The following is a 20,435-nucleotide window of genomic DNA, read 5'->3' as shown; positions in this document are numbered from 1 at the left end:
CGACGGTGATCTTGAGGACCTCCCACAAAAGATTATAGACCTTTAAATACATGGGGAGATAGCGTATATCATCAATTCATTCCCCTAATGATTTGTATGGAAAAGCAAGGGTCCAACTACTTAATAAGAAGGAGGAGCTGATCTCTCTGAAAACAAAGATATATTATCAAGTTATCATTGTTAAGACAGGGTCATCTTGACACAGGAGGTCAAACAGACCAATGGAGCAGAAGAGAGAGTCCCTGTAACTAACCCTTTCGTGTGTCTCGTTGTGAGATGTGGCAGGTAGAATCGTAGGCCACTGGAGAAAGGAGGCTCTTTAAACACAAGTGCCAGGATAAGTGGTTATCCATGTTAAAAAAAAATGCATTTAGACATCTATATTATCACATCCACAAAAATCAGTGGATTTCAATATGAACAGTATGTTAATATGCTTAGAAAAAAATAAGATTATTGCAACATGAAGGTAAAACTGCCAGGAAGATACAAAGAGAGCTAACCATAAAAGACAAGAATGATACATTTGACGACATTACGATAATTTTGTTCAATAAAAAGCACCATAAAGAAAATGAAAAAAACAAGCCACCAAATGGTAGCGAATATTCCTGTAGCATACTAAGGACAAGAGGGCAGCACCCAGAGTATTAAAGACCTGTTACAACTGAACAAGGAAAACACAACCCGGTAGAAGGGCGGGGGTGGGGACACGAACAAGTGTTCTGTGGAACACAAATATTCATGGCCGGTAAACTTTGAAAAGATGGTCACCTCTTTAGGACTCAGGAAACTAAGCAAAACCACTGTTTTACACCCACAAGTGTGACAGAAATTAGGAAGTCTGCTAAGGGTGTGCAAGGACCTAGATGAGCTAGAACTCCCCGTACGCTTTGTGTGTCACAGCGTCAACTGCCACAACCACTTCAAAACTCAATTTGGCACAATCTTATAAAATTGAACATTTTTTTTTTCATTTATTTATTTATATCCCTCAAGCTAGTCATTCCCCTAAAAGAGAAATCTCAGAGGAACTTTCCCATGTGTGCTGAGATATCTGAAACACGATAATTTAGAAGAACACAGACCTGACACCACCACCTTCGCCCTCTCCGGGAGGGCTGAGAAGCACTGGGACACGTTCCCGCGGTGGGACATTCCAAAGCAGGGGAAGTCCGAGGCCACAGCTCCCTCTGGATCTCTGAAATGTGACCCTGAAGTTTTGAAAAAGCAAATCCCAGAAAACAATATATAGTCTATGATTTTTATAAAGTTCAGAAGGAGATATAAATAAACAACATATTGTTGAAACACGCATACATCGTAATGGTATGAAATAAGGCAACATCCAACACAAAACCATAAAGTAGGCACTGCTGGGCGTGGGGGGGGTGAGGAATGTGTGAGCAGAGCTAACGCGGAGTGAGGAGTTTCCAGATGTTTATGCTTCACAACTTACATCATTTTAAACATAGTGTTAAGCATAAAGTGTGTTAAAAATGATAAATATCTTTAAATAAAGATCATAACGTGCCAAGTCTCCATGTGGTCACAAAAACCATACCACAGTCATGTCACCTGGCGGCTGCCGGATCTCGCCGGCCAAGCCAGATTGTCATTAATCACTAAACGGCTTAGAACTTTTGTCTGCCTTTGGTGGTCATCACCAGACATCTCAACGTATCTTAGACTTGCCAACCCCGATGTCACCCCCAAGCTGCTAATGTTAGATTAGGCAGAGACACAAAGCCTCCCTTTGGGGAGGGGTTCATGTTTCCCTTTCGTTTTCCAAGAACCCCTAGAACTTAAGTATTTCAAAGAGAATGATCAGGTTTATGCAGATCCCTAATCGGGGAAGTCTGAAATCAGTCTAATTTTTATTTTCCCTCAACTGATCGCGGGAGGTACGGTTCAGCAGCTAACTTGCCGGGGCAGCCTGGGTGTCTTAAAAATGGACACAGCAGCCCCCATTCCATACGCCCCATGAGGAGGTGAAGGCTGCACCTCTGTCCTTGAGACCAGGAAACGCCTTGCTGCGACCAGCACCGCGTGGTGAGGTCTGAGGTGAGGTCACAACGGATCACACAACCTTAGGGGGTGGGGGGCACTTGCCCTTGGAATCCAGAGCCCCAGGACGGGAGGGAGCCCAGGTCGCCTACAGGGGCCACGTGGAGGCATTTCAGGTGACAGCCCGGCATCATCGGACGGGCATGGGAGCAAGCTTCAGTGACCAGCCACCCAGGAGACAGATCCTGGCTGCCCCAGTCCTGGTGATGCTGCAGACTAGAACGTCCAAGTTTCTGTACAAGCCCCTGCAGTGGTGGCCAAGCGCACCTGCCTGAGGCTGGGCTTTGGTCAAGCTACCTCGCGTGCTCCCAGGACTCAGCCTCCCTGGCCCAGACATGGCCATACCATGAGAAACCTGCCACCACCAGCTGCTCACCGGAGCCCTAACCATGGTCCTCCTTCCTTTTTGGGTGACTCAGAAACTTAGGATTCGACTGGACTTCCTTTTTCAGCCCTTGAAACTTAAAAGGACATCTTCTCTACTGGGAAATCAGGCCACCAGGTCACCCTGCTCTAATGTGGCCTACTTTGGACCAGACTGTCCCAGCAGGAAGTTCTCCCTGGCCTGAGGGTGTGTCGACAGAGGTGTCCTGCTGGTCTCTGGAGCAAGAGGCTTTATATCTGCTTCCCATTTGGGGGAGGAAGCTGAGGCTGTCTGTGCCGCTAGTCGGATTCGTGTCTTCAGGGACAAGCAGGGAGACAACTGGGGTGTTCTCGCTAGAGCAGAGTGAAAACCCAGCAAGGTGACCCTAAAGTGAGGGACGATCCCACCGCACTGGGACCTCAAAGCAGCAAAGGCGCACACATGACGACACCGCGCGGCTGCAAGCAACAGGGGAGAGGCTGAGATGCTAACTGTTCATGGCGCCAGCTGAATGAGAAATTTTTGAGTCTCCTATGTGACTCTGGTTGGGCCAGTCTCCCCTCTTGGTCTCTGACATGGGTAGGGAGAAGGGCCAACATTAATCACCACGGTTATATTTGCTGTAAACTCTTCAAGTTATGATTTTCTAAATTTCAAAGTGACCACAAAGTCAGTAGAGAAGTGGGAATGGGGGGCAGGGGAGGAACAGGGATTTTTTCAGGTTTATCAACATCCACATATAGGGGCGCCTGGGTGGCTCAGTGGGTTAAAGCCTCTGCCTTTGGCTCAGATTGTGATCCCAGGGTCCTGGGATCGAGCCCCGCATCGGGGTCTCTGCTCAGTGGGGATCCTGCTTCCTCCTCTCTCTCTGCCTGCCTCTCTGCCTGCTTGTGATCTCTCTCTGTCAAATGAATAAATAAAATCTTAAAAAAAAATACACATATAGGCATTTCTGTGAACTGTAGAAAAATCACCTTGGAAGGGATCTGTCAGGAGAGGAGACAGATAAGGGTATGCAGGAACATTAGATTAACTAAACTGGAGGCCACAGGCTGGGCGGCTGTAAGGCCTTGTGCCTATATAAAGGAACCCAAGTCTAAGCCCATAAATGCCTCACGGTTGTGACATCAGAATACTGAGGACGACCAGCCACACCGAGCCACGGAGGCTGTAAGCTTCGCCAACTGGTCCTCCCTCGCCTTGATTCCTCTTTCCTCCAGACAGGTCCCCGAGTTCCTGTTGGGGACCACACTTCTAACCACTGCCCGTCGGCTGCTGCTGGACTTGACTTCTGCTCAAATAAACTTCCCATTTTTAATATGTCTCAGTTCATCTTTGAACAATAGAAAAGAAAAACCAGTGAGACTAAGATACTCTTGGGAAAGGCAGCATGTGGGGTTGGGACAGGGAAGCCAGCATGGCAAGGGGCTCTGGAAGCCCAGCCTGATGTCCCCTGAGGAGGAAACCCCAGCTCAGCTTTGTTGGGACACTGGCAGTGGCCTCCCGGCCTTCCAGAGAGGTCTACTGAACTTTGCTCTCCCATGTCTGAATCCCACAGGACAAAAACTATAGCCAGATTGGACTATTTCAGTCCAAGGGGGGATGGGGGGGGGGGGAACCAGCCTCTAATGCTGAGCAGGGTTCTTGACTACAGGGAAACCTGCACAGTTTCCTGGAATCCAAGCAGTGGCTCTTAGTTGAGAGCTCACTTGGGTTTTGTAACCATGGTTTTCCAAGGCCCAGCTGTATAAAAATAGAATATTTATTTAAAAAATGAAACCTGACAAATAAGCCACTGCTGTTTCTACTTGCAGAGAAAGCTCTGGAAGATTCCCAGAGCCCGGGCCCAGGCAACATGGGAAACGCTCCGCACCTGTAACGAGGTCCCCTGGCACTGACTGTCAGCTTCCTTCTAGCCCTAGGGTGACTCTCAAGGGTGCTCAGGGAAGGGCACCCAGGAACCACGAGAGATGGTCCTCAGAGAGCTTTTCTTGGGTGTTAAAAGCTCCTCCTCCAGCTGGAGAGAAAAATCTAGTATTCCAGGAGTCCCCTGTGACTTTCCCTCTAGCTCCGTCCCTGGACTGGCCCGAGGGCAGGTAGAAGGATCGCATTCAGGGATCTTTTCTTCATGACCATGATTTGTGAATACCTGTGACCCATGGGCCACATCTCTGACCTCTACTGCCATCTCTCTGTCGAGCCACAGATTTGCAGGAAGAAAAGTAAGTGAGATTTCAAAAAAGACCTCAGTGATTTACAAAGGGCCAACAGAAGGAATAACACACGTAGATGGGTTTTATGGTTATTAAGGTCTTAAACTGAACAGGGTCCTGGCATCTAGGAATACTTGTTTCCCGCCTTGGATTTGCCACTTTCAAAGATGCCTTCCTAGCCCTAAGGAATCATGACCCCCCCCCCCCCAGGATTAAAGGGTATCTTGACTCATACAGAATGGGGCTCTGCCACTTATCAGCAAGGATTCCTGGTTCACATTCTACAGACAAGTCATAACCCAGAGACGCTGCTGACAAAGCCTCATGGAGCAGCCTGATGGTCACTTACTTGCGGTGGTGCACACCTCAATGCCAAACCTTGTCAAGAAATGGTCCCTAAAACTGCACAGGAGTTGTTGGTTTTTTGTTTTGGGGTTTTTGTTTTGTTTTGTTTTTTGTTTGTTTGTTTGTTTGTTTGTTGCAACATTACAGCATTTTCTTCCACACCGTGCTCTGAAGAGCTGAAGCATAACCATCCCCCTCCCTTATACCTTTTTGTAGATTCCCTTTATTAAAACTGGTGTGTTTCCGAAAAGCAGATTAATTTTAAAAGCGCTCAGAAAGCTTACCTTTGCTGTTTACCCACTAGTAAATCATTCTGCAATATGGTGATTTGCTGCACTTCTAACAAAAGGTACTTTTCAGGAGACACCCCTATTATTGAATTTAATTTTTTTTGTAGCAAACCTGTTCCATAATTATATGTTGGCTGGTAATTGGGTAAAGTCTGTTAGAAGAGCTGCACTATGGCGTGTTTTCCAATGAGATGTTAATAGTGTCATGCTTTCTTCTAGGGTTATAATTTCAGTGTTAAAATTCAGCCCGGTTCTGCAGCTGTTTGCTGCTGTCACCGCACAAACAGCGGGGAAGAGGACACGGGGTTTAAAAACGCTCCCTCCTCCTCCTCTTGGAAGGAAACCTCCCTGTGGTGCCCCAGCACTCTGCTTCCTAGCGGGCAGCTCGTTTGGCGGTGACCAGCAAGGACTCTCCAGCAGGTACTTGTGCCCGGCTCTGCAGCAGACACGCCAGGGTCCCTGTTCTCAAAGACCATCCAGCCCAGCCCTGGTGGGGGCCGCCCCACAGTGCAGTTTTGGTTAGGGGGAGGGACAACAGGCCCAGGGACATTTTTGTCCCCAGGCTATTCCTGAAAGAGTTTCTGCTTCCGAAGACAGGCAGTAATCCTGGCCACCCCCCCCTCCCCGCTCCACCGGGTGGTAAGGACATTAAACAGGTAGGAATGTGTTCTGTAATCACAAGTACGTGGTAAGGTGCTGTCAGCACAGGAGAGGCAGCAAGCAGTTGGGCGCTAGCTGCCTGTACAAGGAGGAGTATGCCGGGCGGGGGGGGGAAGGCGGAGGATGGGGATGTTTTAGTGCATCGTGGGCTTGGGTGACTCTGAGAACCGACTGGTGTCTAGCAGAGGCCTGTAGGGTGGAGGTTGGGAGGAACAGGCCTGACAGAGCTGGAGAACTGGAATGGGAGCTCGGTGTGACTACTGGAGGATGCTCCACCCAACCCCTAGCCACTCATTGAGCGGGTTCCTGCAGACCCAAGAGCTGAGCAGACAAACCTGAACTTATCCGATCATTTGTTGAATTCCAGTAGCCACGTTTTAAGCTGAAGCGTTGCGCTCCTACGACAACCCTACAATGCCATCATCGCTACGTTCATACAGAGACAGGGCGGCTGGTCTAAGAGATGTTAATTCCTGACTCAAGACAAGTCAGCACCTGACGGTAGGAGTTTAGAGCGTTTGGCTCTAAAAGCCACATTCCTTCTCTCAGAGAGAAAATGTTTCACTGTCTGTTCCCAAAAGGAACAAACATGAATGTGAACACAGAGAAGCCAAAACCCGACGCCAAGGAACCACGAGAAGTCGCCTAGTCTCCCTGACAGAAACTATCCATTTAGGTTCCTTACAGGATTTTTTTTTTTTTTTTCTTTCTTAGATTCGGCCCATGATTTAATGGAGAGAGAGAACCACAGCTGGGTGGGCGAGTTCACTTTTCAGGGATTCGGCCCATGATTTAATGGAGAGAGAGAACCACAGCTGGGTGGGCGAGTTCACTTTTCAGGGGTTCTCCAGCTTCCGTGAGCACCAGCTCACCCTGTTTGTGGTGTTCCTGGCACTGTACGCTTTAACCCTGACTGGCAATGTCATCATTGTGAGCATCATTAGTGCTGACCGTCACCTCCACACACCCATGTACTTCTTCCTGAGCATGTTGTCTGCCTCAGAGACTGTGTACACGCTTGTCATTATACCCAAGATGCTCTGTAACCTCCTGGGCCTGAGCCGGCCCATCTCCTTGGCCGGCTGCGCCACCCAGATGTTCCTCTTCATCACCTTGGCCATCAACAACTGCTTCCTGCTCACGGCCATGGGGTATGACCGCTATGTGGCCATCTGCAACCCCTTGAGGTACACGATCCTCATGAACAAGAGGGTGTGCCTCCAGTTGGTGGGAGCGGCCTGCAGCATTGGCCTCATCGTAGCCATGACACAGGTGCTGGCTGTGTTCAGGTTGCCCTTCTGTGCCACAAAGGTCGCCCACTTCTTCTGCGACATCCGACCGGTGATGAAGCTCTCCTGCATCGACACCACGGTCAATGAAATCTTGACGGTGATCATCAGTGTGCTGGTGATCCTGGTTCCCATGGGGCTGGTCTTCATCTCCTACGTCCTCATCATCTCCAGCATCCTCAAGATCGCCTCAGCCGAGGGCCGGAAGAAGGCCTTCGCCACCTGCGCCTCCCACCTCACGGTGGTCATCGTCCACTACGGCTGCGCCTCCATTGCCTACCTCAAGCCCAAGTCCGAGAACACCAGGGATCAGGATCAGCTGATCTCGGTGACCTACACGGTCATCACCCCCCTGCTGAACCCTGTGGTGTACACCCTGAGGAACAAGGAGGTCAAGGATGCTCTGCTCCGGGCCACAGGCAGGAAGCCTTCCTGATGAGATGGGCCTGCTTCAACGAGGATCCCGTAAGAGTCTCTGGAGCAGGAAAGCAGAGCCGTGCCCACAGTCCCTAGAGCTAAAACTCTGGAGCCTAAGAAGCAGGGGGCGGTTGAGAAGAGAACAAAAGCACAAAATTCAGCTACTGGAGAAAGGGACACATTTCCCCAGGGTCCAGGCAAGCCTACACCTCACACATGAACACGGACACTGTGGGACTTCAACACGGGAGAAGGCCCTGCTGGGAGGAACGGGCTGTGTGGGTGGAATGACACCAGGACAGAGGGAAGGATGAGCCGGGGGCGGCTGCTCTGGGATAGAGCTAAGATCTTAACTATGTTCTTGAACAATCATTTTGGACACGGAGTTTCCCTGCACCCATTTCCACAGGGTTAAGTCCTCGCTGAAGTAATTCCTTCACAGACAATCCAAGCTCTCTGCATCCCGGACAGCACAAGCAAACGGAGAGCAGACATGGGAGCGCGTGGAAAACTCACCAGGCTTGAGCTCCAGATCTTTCCCACTTACGTTCCAGGTTGACCGCAGGGAAAATACAAATCTGTTTCCGTGATCATGTCAGAGAAACATTTTCAGAAACTGATTAAAATCCCCTGATGATCTAGTTAAAGCTGTAGTACCAGGTAAATCCTACTGGCATTTCTATTCTGAGACTCCACAAGATCGGTGGCGATACGGTCTGAGGGACTCGCCCACTAAGGAGAGATGGGCTTGCCGTGGGAAAGGCTTTCACGGTGTGGAAAGAAGTAACAAGTGCAGGGGAGTACAGCGGGGAGTCGGCAGCAGTGGTGAATGGGAGAGGGTTGGGAAGTTGTGCATGGTGAGGACAGCACAGCCACCTGATGACTGAGAAACCACCTAAGACGGGCTCTAACTATCCATCCATCCTACCACCATGCAAGAACCTGAGTTAACAGGACATGCCTGGGTCACCGGCCGCCTCCACTCCCAGGACTCCTGTCCTCAGAACGTCCTCCATTCCACACAGCCCTCCACCCCAACCATACCCAGTGACCGGTCCCCTCCCCCTTTCCTGTCCTCAGGCCATTCTACCACTTCCCACCACTCAGCAGGGTATGCATTTAGAAACCCCAGACCAAAGCCGCTCTCCCAGGAACCTTCTGCTGAAGGAGTTCCTCCACTGGCTTCCTCACGCCCCACCACGTTCCGCTCACGCATGCACATGTCTTAAGGGCAAACTTCCGCTTGGTGGCTTCATAGACGCCCCTGTGAGATGGGCAGGGACGCATGGCCAGACTCCCAGCTCCAGGCCCTCTACTGTGTCTCACCAGGACCCACTGATGTGGTCTTCACCGGTGGTGCTCTGTACGTCTCTTTTAAAAAGTAGGGCTGTGTCCAAATCCTTCATAAATAGCTCATTATGGCTCCTTCTTACACGGATTCAACTACAGGCTTTTTATTTATTTTTTTTTTTTTTAAAGAAATTTATGGTGGGGCACCTGGGTGGCTCAGTCGGGTTAAGCATCTGCCTTTGGCTCAGTTTGTGATCCCAGAGTCCTGGTGTCGAGCCCCACATTGGGCTCCCTGCTCAGCGTGGAGCCTGCCTGGTTCTCCTTCTCCCTTTGCCCTACCTCTGGCTTGCGCTCTCTCTCTCTCTCCCATGCCCCCCCACACTCATTCTATCTCAAATGAATTTAAAAAAAAAATTATGGTGACATCCAAAAGAACTCAAAAGTACCCTGCATTTGCCAATAGTCACTTTTACTAAGCAAATAAAAATTCCATTTTAGACCGTCTTCAAAAATCCTGCCCTGTTCAACCTTTTCAAGAGAGAACTCTATCTGCCAGCTGAGCTCCAGCAAACGCTAGTGGGTTTGTAGGTCGGCTGCGGGAGAGGGACGGAGCACACGCACGGGAAGAACGAGACTCCGCTTTGAGTCCTGCTGAACCTCTCACTCGAGGTCTACATCCGAATGAATTATTTAGCTTCCCTAAGACTCAGTTTCCTCATCTATAAAACATACCCAAGGTTTATGACACACATGTGAGATGATAGGTGGGAACATCCCTTGTAAATGACGAAACAAATATTTATTGGTATTAGAGGAGGAAAACAGCAAAATCATCTCCATCAACTTCCAGCGTAATCCACCCAGCCCCAGGTTCAACCTCATCAGCCGGCGGCGGCCACTGCCTCGGAGATTTCGGGGATGCCGTGCTTGCGTCTTCCTGCCGTCCCTCCTATTTCTACCCCTGGCTCAGGGGTCTCTCTCCTCCCACACTTTGGAGGACGAGGAGGGGAGTCCTCATTCCTGGACACTCCCCGGACACACTGAGTCTTAGACAGCGGCTCGGGGAGGGCCCTGCTCCAAAAAGCCTGTGTTATACTTGGTTTCCCCAGACCCAGGGCACTGCCCTTCATTCCTCAACCGGTCTCTTTTGTTAAGAGCACACCATCATCCGATGTTTGAATTTAACACACCATTACGCCCTCCCCGATGCAGATCCCCGAGGAAGTAACGGAATCTTTCCTTCTCTATAAAATGGGATTATGAGGACCTGCTCTGTGTCTCCTGTCTGACTGTCCTAAGAATCAACTACACTAAAATAAACACAGTAGATAGAAATTGCCATAATAACCACCCAAAAGTGTTAAGATAGCATATTATCATTATGATGCTTATATCCCTACCTTTCCAATTTCTCCCGGCCATTTTATATTATTTCACCAATTTTTGACTCCTACTTTTCTCCCGCATATGCTTAAGTCCTAAACCCTATTGCCCTCAAGTCACATTATTTGCAGTTACTAGTGAAAAAAAAAAAAATCCCCAAACTTTGAACCACTATCTTTTGTTAGCAACTCCAGCACTAAGTTCCTACCCTCCTGCTGCACACCAAGCACCTTCCCTCCTCTTAGTTCAGTGGATTTCAAATTCTTCACCATGACCCACGACCCTCAGTGAGAAATGCATGTTCTATCATAAACCAGTGTGCATTCATAAATCTGAAAATGGAACAAAGAATTCACAGAACAGTATTTATCCTTACTACTTGCAATGCATTCTGATGTTTTTCATCCGTCTTTTTTTTTTTTTTAATTTTATGAGTGAGACAGCAAGAGAGAATGTGCACACACACAGGGGGAGGAGCAGAGGGAGACGGGGAAGGAGAGGGAAAGAATCCCAACCAGAATCCACGCTAAGCACCCGACACATGGCTCGATCCCAGGACCCTGAGAGCTTGATCTGAGCCGAAACCAAGAATTGGACGCTCAACCGACTGAGCGACCCAGGCTCCCTTAGTCTGTTCCAATTCATTTTAGTCAAATAATGTTAATGAACAGAGGGGCAGCTACAACATACTTTGAGCAAATACTCAATAGAGGAAAGTTAAAATACTCAGCTAAAGTTCATGCTGAAGTCCAAGACCATCAGACTACATTTCTGTGCTGCTGGGATTAAAATCTTATGTAAGAACTTGACAACAATGGAATTATATTATTGAGCATTCGGTGTTCGTATTTAAACATGGGACACCTCAGATGAGGGACGCTTACTCGTCACGGTAGTTGCTGGGCTGCCGCCGTGGTCACACGTCCGGGACGTCCGGTGGGTGGCTCACTTCTCACGTGAGAAGCAGACTAGCAGAGAAGCAAAATTATCTTGAAGGAAATACCTTGTTTTTCTCTAACACTTTCTTTTTATTCATACTCTTCATTAATTATGGATCACAAATGATTTAACCTGAAGACTACCATATACGACTGTGGTGGCAAAATTAAAATCATGCTGTAAATTCAGGACTTAAAAAGAATTAAAAAGCTAAAAATAGCGTTTCACAATTGTTTTATTTAAAATTATGAATACAGAACACCAGTTTTACAAAGATTAGAATTCTGATACCTAATTTCCATTATTCTGCTTTGTACATTTAAATTTTAAAGTATTTATTGGCTATACAACATATAACACGCTTTCTAAAACCAAAAAGCAGCACACACTCTCGATATTTATATAAAAGATGATTTTCCTATTTAAAACTCTTAAATGTGTCCCCCAAATTAACAGCTCTCACCCATCAATTGTTCTTGCACTTTACTTCTGCAGTAATAAATACAATGTACACCTCAACTGATTGAATTTTAACATGCAAACCATATAAAGATGTTGCAGTCTAAAACCACAGAATAATTCACTGTATTTGAAAATGCATATTTGAATATTTGTTAAAAAGCTCATGGCTTGCTTTGTCCAGATTCCTGATGCTGTCAACCTGACTGGAGGTAACTATTGTGCTAGCGTGTGATCACTGTTCACCTACGAGCTCAGACTGCCCCCCCCCCCAAAATGGCTTTCAAGATTTTTAGCTACTGACTTTGCGAAGACTAAAGACCAAAGTAGTAACCAAATAGAGGATTCTGACTAAATACCAAAAGCAAGTCAAACTTTGATGTGCTCTGGGGCAGCCCTCTAGAGCTAGGATAACCCGGGCAGATCTGGACGCCATAGGGGGCCATCGCATACGTAGGTGGCCCCCACACCAGCCGGAAGGAGCATCTGTGAAGGAGGCTGCCTATTTTTGTCTTCTTTTATTCTGAAACAGTGGTATGTTAATTGGCATTTTTTCCGATTACAAAAGCAACACTCTTTGAGAAAAGCTTCAGAAAATTATAAAGAGAAAAGTGGAAGCTCTGTTTCTCCGAGGGTCACTAGGGCACGATGAGAGCACAGAGCGTTTCTCCTCCACACACCCCAGCCCTACCTTGATCAAACGCTAGAAAGGAAACATTTTTAAAGGAGGATCCCATAGCCGGGGCTTCAAAACGGAAATGGAATTTTAGTGGGCTCCAAATTACGCAGCATGACCTAGAGACACAGAGCAAGTGTGACCAACTGGATAAGGGAACTCAGAGGCAGAGGGAGTCAGAAGAGCAGTCGGGTCAGGAAAATTTCCTCATGCCAGAGGTGGAGGAGAACCCAAACGACCGGAAATGCCAAGAGAAGGAAACAGGAGGCAGTGGCCCAGAGGCAGCAGCCCTCCCCAGGCAGGTGGTAGCAGAAAGTGCTGGTGGTTTTCAGATAGAAGCGTCCCCTGAAGAGCGGGGCACAGCGGCAACACGGGGGTCCACCTGTAACGGAGCAGGGGAAACAGGACAGAAATACATGATGAAACAAATAGGAACCAGAAGCCCTGAGCTAAAAAGTAGTAATTTTTTTTTAAATAAAAGAATTAAAAGCAAATTAAACTCACTTCTCTTGTTCACTGTGAAGCTATACATACTGGCTAATACTGGTCATTATTTAAAACAAAGTGACGGGAATTCTGTTAAGTATAATTAAAGAGTAGAAAGGCGCCTGGGTGCCATCGACTCTTGGTTTCGGCTCAGGTCCTGATCTCAGGGTCATGGGATTAAGTCCTGCATTGAGTTCCATGCTCAACGGTCAGTTTGTTTCTCTCTCTCTGCCCCTTCACCACTACTCTCTCCCTAAAATAATTCTTAAAAAATAAAATCATCTTTAAAAAAGTATAATGGAAAGGTAGAGAGAATGTGGATCAAACACAGATTTTACAGATGAATTATTGGTGGTTTTCCCTAAAACCCGACTAAACTTCAGTTCAGAACAGGCTCACCTCCGTAGCAAAAGAAATGGGGCGATGACAACAGGTGTGTGCAGCAAAACTGTGAAATCCGAAAAGCAGATTCATACATGGTTATGGTCTTGCATGGGACTTAGCACAAAGACCACAGGCGTACAAGGCCTGCAACACAGCACATACACAGAGACACCGAATTCTCCCCTGGCGTGCCAGAAGTGCTCAGGAAAGGGAAATAGCAATTCTTCCTGAACCTTAGAGTGTATGATTGCTTTAGGAAAACACCACGAGTGCTCACTTCAGCAGCACGTATACTGAAAATTGGAAAACACCACTGAAAACGTTTAAGAGATACTATCCAGCCGGAGCCTCCCCCCTGCCTGCACAGAAAGCTGGAGGGGGTGACTTTCCAGGGACACTTACAGAGGGGAGGTAGCATGGGGAGGTGTGCTACAGTAATTTTTTAGAAGGTGAAGAAGAGGTAAAGGAACATCAGTAATGCTTACAGGAGACTGACGATAAGGCTTACAGCTCCCACTCAGGACACTGAAGACCGTTTCCTGGGGAACTTAGCATCCCATGAACAAAACCCAACATGTATGGAAAGTTCCAGGTCTTACATTGAAAAAGTAAGCTTCCTTTAAGAAAGCCAGCTTCACCCCATCTCTCAGCTTTATCACCCTCGTGAGTAAAGCCCACCACTGAACGCACCCCAGCCCTTCTCTCTCTCTCTCTCTCTCTCTCTCTCTCTCTCTCTCTCACACACACACACACACACACACACAGTTTCCAAAGAGCTTGTCAGTGCATTAGTCATGTTACAAATGGACTGACAGGGATACCCAAGCATTTGGGAATAACACGAAAACAGACACCATCTAAACAACAGGTAACAAAAGAACAAGGTAGAATCAGATACAGTGCATGGGGTAGATCAAAGTCTTTCTGAAGATGTATATTCAACATTTTCAGAAGGACGTGATGAGATACAGTATTGGTGAAATAAAAGCAATTCTGTATAAAAGGCATGTACTGAGAAGCAAAAAGAGCTTTACAGATTAAAAATACATTACCTGAAATAAAAAATTAAATAGAAGAGTTGCCGAGAAATTTGATGAAATGTCTTGGATAGCAGAACAAAATGACAAATAGGAGTGAACTCAGGGGCTCACAAAAGAATACTGAAAATAAATAGAAGATGTTTAATATTTGACTAGACAGACTTCAAAAATAAGTAGAAAGGGTTAAACTTTCAAAGAAATAGTAAAAGAAAACTTCAAAGAGCCAAAGGACATGAGCTTCCAAACGAATGGTCTCCCACAACCAAAGCAGTCACAACACAAAATGTATCTTTATGAAGTTTCTAAAAACCATGTTAACAAGACGACCTTACCAACTTCAAGATAAAATAAAAAATAAAAGATAAAACATTTAAAAATAAATAAATAGAAACACCACCGCAGAGGTAGTGATAAGCCATGACTGGATCAAGACTCAGAATGGCCTTGTACTTGACACAAGAAGCTGGAAGACGAGGACGTGATGGCTTCAAATGTTGAAGGAAAAATTAGTCCTGTTCACCTTAAAAATAGAAACTGCCCATTATTTTACCAGCAAAAGATGGGTTTATTTGGGAGTAAGAGAGAATTACAGCCCAGGACAAAGGAGCAGCAGCACAACCACAGACAAGTCTGGGAACAAAGGAGAGGCACCTTTTTTAAGGAGAAAACGAGAGAGTTGAGAGGGCTGTTGTGAACTAGAAGTCCTTTGGAAGAAACTGGAAGGTCCGAGTGTGGAGACTTCTCCTCGGCTGAGCCGTTTCCTGTGGAGACGAGCAGCGTCTCCTCCTCCTCCCGCTGGAGTAGGAGACGGCATCCACGTTCAACGTCAAGTCTTTCTCCTTCCTGCCTGGTCCGAAGTCCATGAGGAGTGCTAGGGCTGACCACACCCCTGCCCAAACATCTCAAATCCGTTTTTGTGAGGCTTCCCCATCATTAATTTTTGCTGTCCAAACAAGAATTGTAAACTCTGCACATTATCAAGCAATTGTGAGAGTAAAATAACTTTTTCCAACATGTAAAATCTCAACATTTTGCCCCTATCTTCCTTCTCAGGAAGCCATTAAAACAGCCTGAGTCTGTGAGTCAGGAAGAGTCACAGACTCTTCTAGAACAGAAAGGAGGAGGAAATGCTTTCCAGCTCACTCTATGAGGTCAGTATTATCTTGATATTAAACCCAGACAATGACATCACACACACAAAAAAGGAAAAGCTATAGACCAATATCCCTGATGTACTAAGTACTAAAATCCTCAACAAGATGGAATTCAGCAACAATTCCACTTTGAGGCATAAGTCCAAAAGAAATGAAAAATGTGCCCATACATTTAATTAAAATTAAAAGAAGGGTGTACACCGTGAAGAAAGACAAACAATCCAGGAGATAGTGGATCTGGAAGAGAATGAAAGGGATGCCAGGTGGGAACTGAAGTGTCGCACCCATAGCCCATCCATTAGCTAAGGAGCCACTGAGCAAAACCAGAAAAAGTCAGAGAGCTCTCAGATAACTGGATCCATGAAAAGAAAAAGGCAGGAAAATTAACAGATGCCTGACATTATGGACCAGAGAGAGGGAAAAAAATGCGTAACTTTCTTGTTCAAGAGATACGTAATTACAGTGCATGACGCAGATCGGCTCTGAACATTCATGCACTCATTATTACTGAAACGGGAATCAATGACAACCGAAGTTAGAATATCCACATCTTTTGAGAAAGAGGAAAGAGGGAAGTATGTGAGTTAGGAACTAAAGATGAGAACAGGTAAAGTTATTGAAAATAGTGTGATGGTTAATGTTACGTGTCAACTTGGCTGGGTCACGTTGACCAGAAATTCTGTCAGCAATCAATCGGGATGTTTCCGTGAGAGTGTTTTTAGTGGAGATTGACATTTAAATTGGTGGGATATGAAAATATGAAAAGGGACGAGATGTAATAAAGAGATAAATAGATAAGGAAGGATGTGGTATGTGTGCATATATGTGTGTATATATATATATATATAAATAAATACACACATATATATGTTCATATATATGAACATATATATATTTATATATATACTTTATATATATGTGTATATATATACTTTGTGAATAGAACATATATATATTTATATATTTATATTTATATTTATATTTATATGTTCTATTCACAAAGTATATATATACATTTTCATATATATATATTTATATATATATATGTTCTATGTTCTATTCACAAAGTCATGAATAGAACAAAAGAGTGACCTAGCAAGAGCAGGAAGGAACTCAGCAGTCAGTGGCCTTCAGACTTGTGTTATTGCACCTGCACTGTATATATACACACACACACATATATATGTGTGTATACACACACACAATAGAATATTACTCAGTCATCAGAAAGAATGATATCTTGCTCTTTTCAATGACGTGGATGAAACTAGCGGGTATTATGCTAAGCAGTTTAAATCCGAGAAAGACAGTTATTTGATTGTGGAATTTAAGAAACAGATGAACATATAAGAGAAGAAAAAAAATAAGCTGAAATCAGAAAATCAGAGAAGGAGACAAACCATGAGAGACTCTTAACTCTAGGAAACAAACTGAGGGTTGTTGGAGGGGAGGGGAGTGGTGGGGGCGGCAGTAAGTGGGGATGGGCAGGCATTAAGGAGGACACATGCTGTGATAAGCACTGGGCGTGATACACAACTGACGAATCACTGAACTCTACCTCTGAAACTAATAATATACTATATGGTAATTAGTGGATTTTAAATAAATTTTTAAAAATCAAGTTAAAAAATCAATCAATCAATCGTGTTGAGTAGAGATATCCTCTGTAATGTGGGTGGGCCAGTTGAAGCCATGAATAGAACAAAAGAGTGACCTAGCAAGAGCGGGAAGGAACTCAGCAGTTGGTGGCCTTCAGACTTGTGTTATCGCACCTGCTCTGCCCTGGGCCCCAGCCTCTTGGGCTACCTTATAGACTTGGGATTTGCCAACCTCTATGGTTGTGGGAGCCAGCTTGAGAAAAATAACGCTTCGCCTCTCTCCTCCCTCTCTTGCTCTCAGACACACAGAGACATAAATATATGTATGTATATATAGATATATATTTGTATTTGAATATTACATAAATAATATACATAAATATGTTACATAAATAATATATTACATAAATAATATACAAATACAAATATATACTATATTATAAATGTCTATATGTATACATATGTATGCATACATACATATCAGCATATATATGTATATTTTAATGTATGTTTATAAATAAGACAGACATACACATTCAGTTGGTTCCGTTTTTCTGAAGACCCCACATACAGGTAGCCTCTAGAGGAAAAGAAAGGGTAGGGAGGGATGGAGCCGAGAATCACTTCCTTTTCTATATACATACACCACACACACACTCACCACCGATCTTACAGAAATAAAAACCCATAAAGGAATACTATGAACAGCTGTGTGCCAACAAGTTAGGTGACCTAGATGAAACGGACCAATTCCCAGAAAGTCACAAACCAGCCAACCTGACTTAAGGAGTAGAACATCTAAAGAGACCTACAATAAGCACAGCTTGCATCAGTGACGAACGGAAGTCCCGCAAAGAGTAGCCCAGAACCATGTAGCTTCGCTGACGAAGTCTACAAAACATCAGATATCAATCCTTCACAGATTCTTCTAGAACAGAAAGGAGGAGGAAATGCTTTCCAACTCACTCTATGAGGTCAGTATTTTGATACTAAACCGAGACAATGGCATCACACACACACACACACAAAGAAAAGATGTAGACCCAATACTCCTGAGGTAGTAGGTACTAAAATCCTCTACAAGATGGAATCCAGCAACAATTCCACTTTGAGGCATAAGCCCAAAAGAAATGAAAAATGCGCCCACACAAAAAATTACAGACTGATGTTCATAATAGCATTATCTACATAACAGCTGAAAACTGGAAACCAATTTCCATCAACTGGTGACCGGATACATAAATACAGGATATCAATATGTTAGAATATTGTTTGGCCATAAAAAGGAATAAAATATTGATACAGGCTACAGCATGGGTGAAGTTTACAGTGTGCCAAGTCCAAGAAGCTAATCACAAGTCCCGTATAGTATGATCCCATTTATAGAAGATGTGCAGAAGAGGCAAATCCATAAATAGAAACTCCATCAGTGAGTGGTTAGGGGAGGGGAGTAAGGAAGAGTGACCGCTAAGGGCTACAGGGTGTCCGTGGGGGTGCTGAAAATGTGCTGAAATTAGTGGTGATGGTTGCACAACTCTGATTTTGGCAAAAACCACTGAATTGCATACTTTAAAAGGGTGCATTTCACATTCTGAATGCCATCTCAATGAAGCCGTTGTGTATTTTTGTTATGTTTTTGTAAGGTGTTATACTGTCAATGGATATTTTTATATGAGATCCTTCTGGAGAATATTATGCCCCTTTACTAAAGAACAGAAAGGGAGCACCGCATAAGTGGGGCCAATTCATTGATGAGAAGATTCAAGGATGCAAAGATGTCGATTCTTCCCAAATCAACCTACAATTCAAGGCAGTCCCGATAAAAAGCCCAGTCAGATGCGGCGCACATACTGACAAATTCTAAAATTAGTTCAGAAGTGTAAGCTCATTCCTTTATTTAACAGATATTTACTGAGTACTTAGACTATGTCACTTTTATTAAAGCTGCTGGGGTACAACAATCAAAATGATAAACCACCTCCCTGCTTTCGTGGGGCTTATATTTAGTAATGTGCTAAAACAGACAAGGCTATTTCAGAAAAAAATTACGATCGGTTTTTACTTGATCTAGCGGATACCAAGACACACCATAAATCTATATTAATTAGAACAGCACAAAATTGGCACAAAATAGCCAAAACAGATCCATAGAGCAGAATCCCAAAACAGATGCGTATACAGAGACCAGTTTGGCACATGACCCAGAAAGGACTATGATAGAATAGATAGCACTTAGAAACGTGAAAACATGAAGTTCTCATGAGATTTTTTTTTTTTAACTGTACTTCCTGGCTCTGAACTCCAGTGCACTCGGAGCCAACTACCAGAAAAAACAAAAGCAAAAAACAAACAAACAAAAAACATTCATCAGTTGTTTCTCTCCTGGTTTGATGTTAGCAATCCAAAGAAAGGGTTGCCCTTGAGTTTCACCCGGTACTATGAAGCACAACAGATTCTAATTTGCTGGTCGGGGTCAGGAATAAGACACAATCAACAGGAAAACAAGTTTTGGGAAGGCTGCCTTTCACCCACATACAGAGCACCAAGGGGTGACGAGCCTCCTGACCTCGGCTCTCTATCTTGTTTCTCCCCACTGTGGCCCAGGATTGCTTTTATTTTTCATTTTTTTTTTAAAGATTTTATTTATCTGACCGAGGATGACTGAGAGTGAGAGCCCATAGGCAGGGGGAGCTGCAGGCTGAGGGAGAGGGAGACGCAGGCTCCTTGCTGAGCAGGGATCCTTAGGTGGGGCTGGATTCCAGGACCCTGAGATCATGACCTGAGCTGAAGGCAAATGCTTAACTGACTGAGCCAGGAACCCTCTAAACACGCTTTCTGATGCCCCTTCAATGGACCAAAAACTGCTCTGAGAGAAGAGAAGCATGGACCTCCTCATCGGTTCCTTTGCTAACCACCCCCCAAGGAGTGATGCTTCCCCATGCCCATTTCTCTGATTCTAAAACCAGCATGGTCCATGAGGTCAGGTAAGGCTGGCAGATGCCCAGAGATGAGGGCCTGTGCATGGCTCAGGCATGCCCAGAGTACTCTGGGATCCCTTTCCGAGGGTCTTTTAGGTCAGAACTATTTTCGTGACAAAACTAATATTCTTCACCTTTTCCACTCATTCTCTCCTGAGACACAGTTTTTCAGAAGCTACATGATACATGAGATGGTGTCAGAGCTTATGCAGAAGCACACATGAAAATGCATGTTTCCTCTCTATGAAGTAAGACACTAGAAACAGCAAAAACGTAAACAAGTGTCACTCTCCTAAAATTTTTCGTTTTGGGTATGGTTATTTTTCATAACAATGTTATTGACCTTATCATGTGGATTGCCATTTTTAAATAAAGAAGTGTTTTTCAAAATTTTTCAGTTTTA

The 20,435-nt window shown here is 45.1% G+C and overlaps 1 protein-coding gene across 1 annotated transcript; it reads left to right on the top strand.

Annotated features, from left to right (window-relative positions):
• Positions 1-6,734: 6,734 nt before the first annotated feature.
• Positions 6,735-7,664, top strand: LOC116576733 (olfactory receptor 10J1-like). The gene has a single exon (XM_032319217.1). The coding sequence runs from the start codon at positions 6,735-6,737 to the stop codon at positions 7,662-7,664; it is 930 nt and encodes a 309-aa protein (XP_032175108.1).
• Positions 7,665-20,435: the final 12,771 nt, after the last annotated feature.

Source organism: Mustela erminea, chromosome 17, assembly GCF_009829155.1.
Source record: "Mustela erminea isolate mMusErm1 chromosome 17, mMusErm1.Pri, whole genome shotgun sequence".
Classification (NCBI taxonomy): Eukaryota; Metazoa; Chordata; class Mammalia; order Carnivora; family Mustelidae; genus Mustela; species Mustela erminea.
This window is presented reverse-complemented; position numbering and strand designations above follow the sequence as displayed.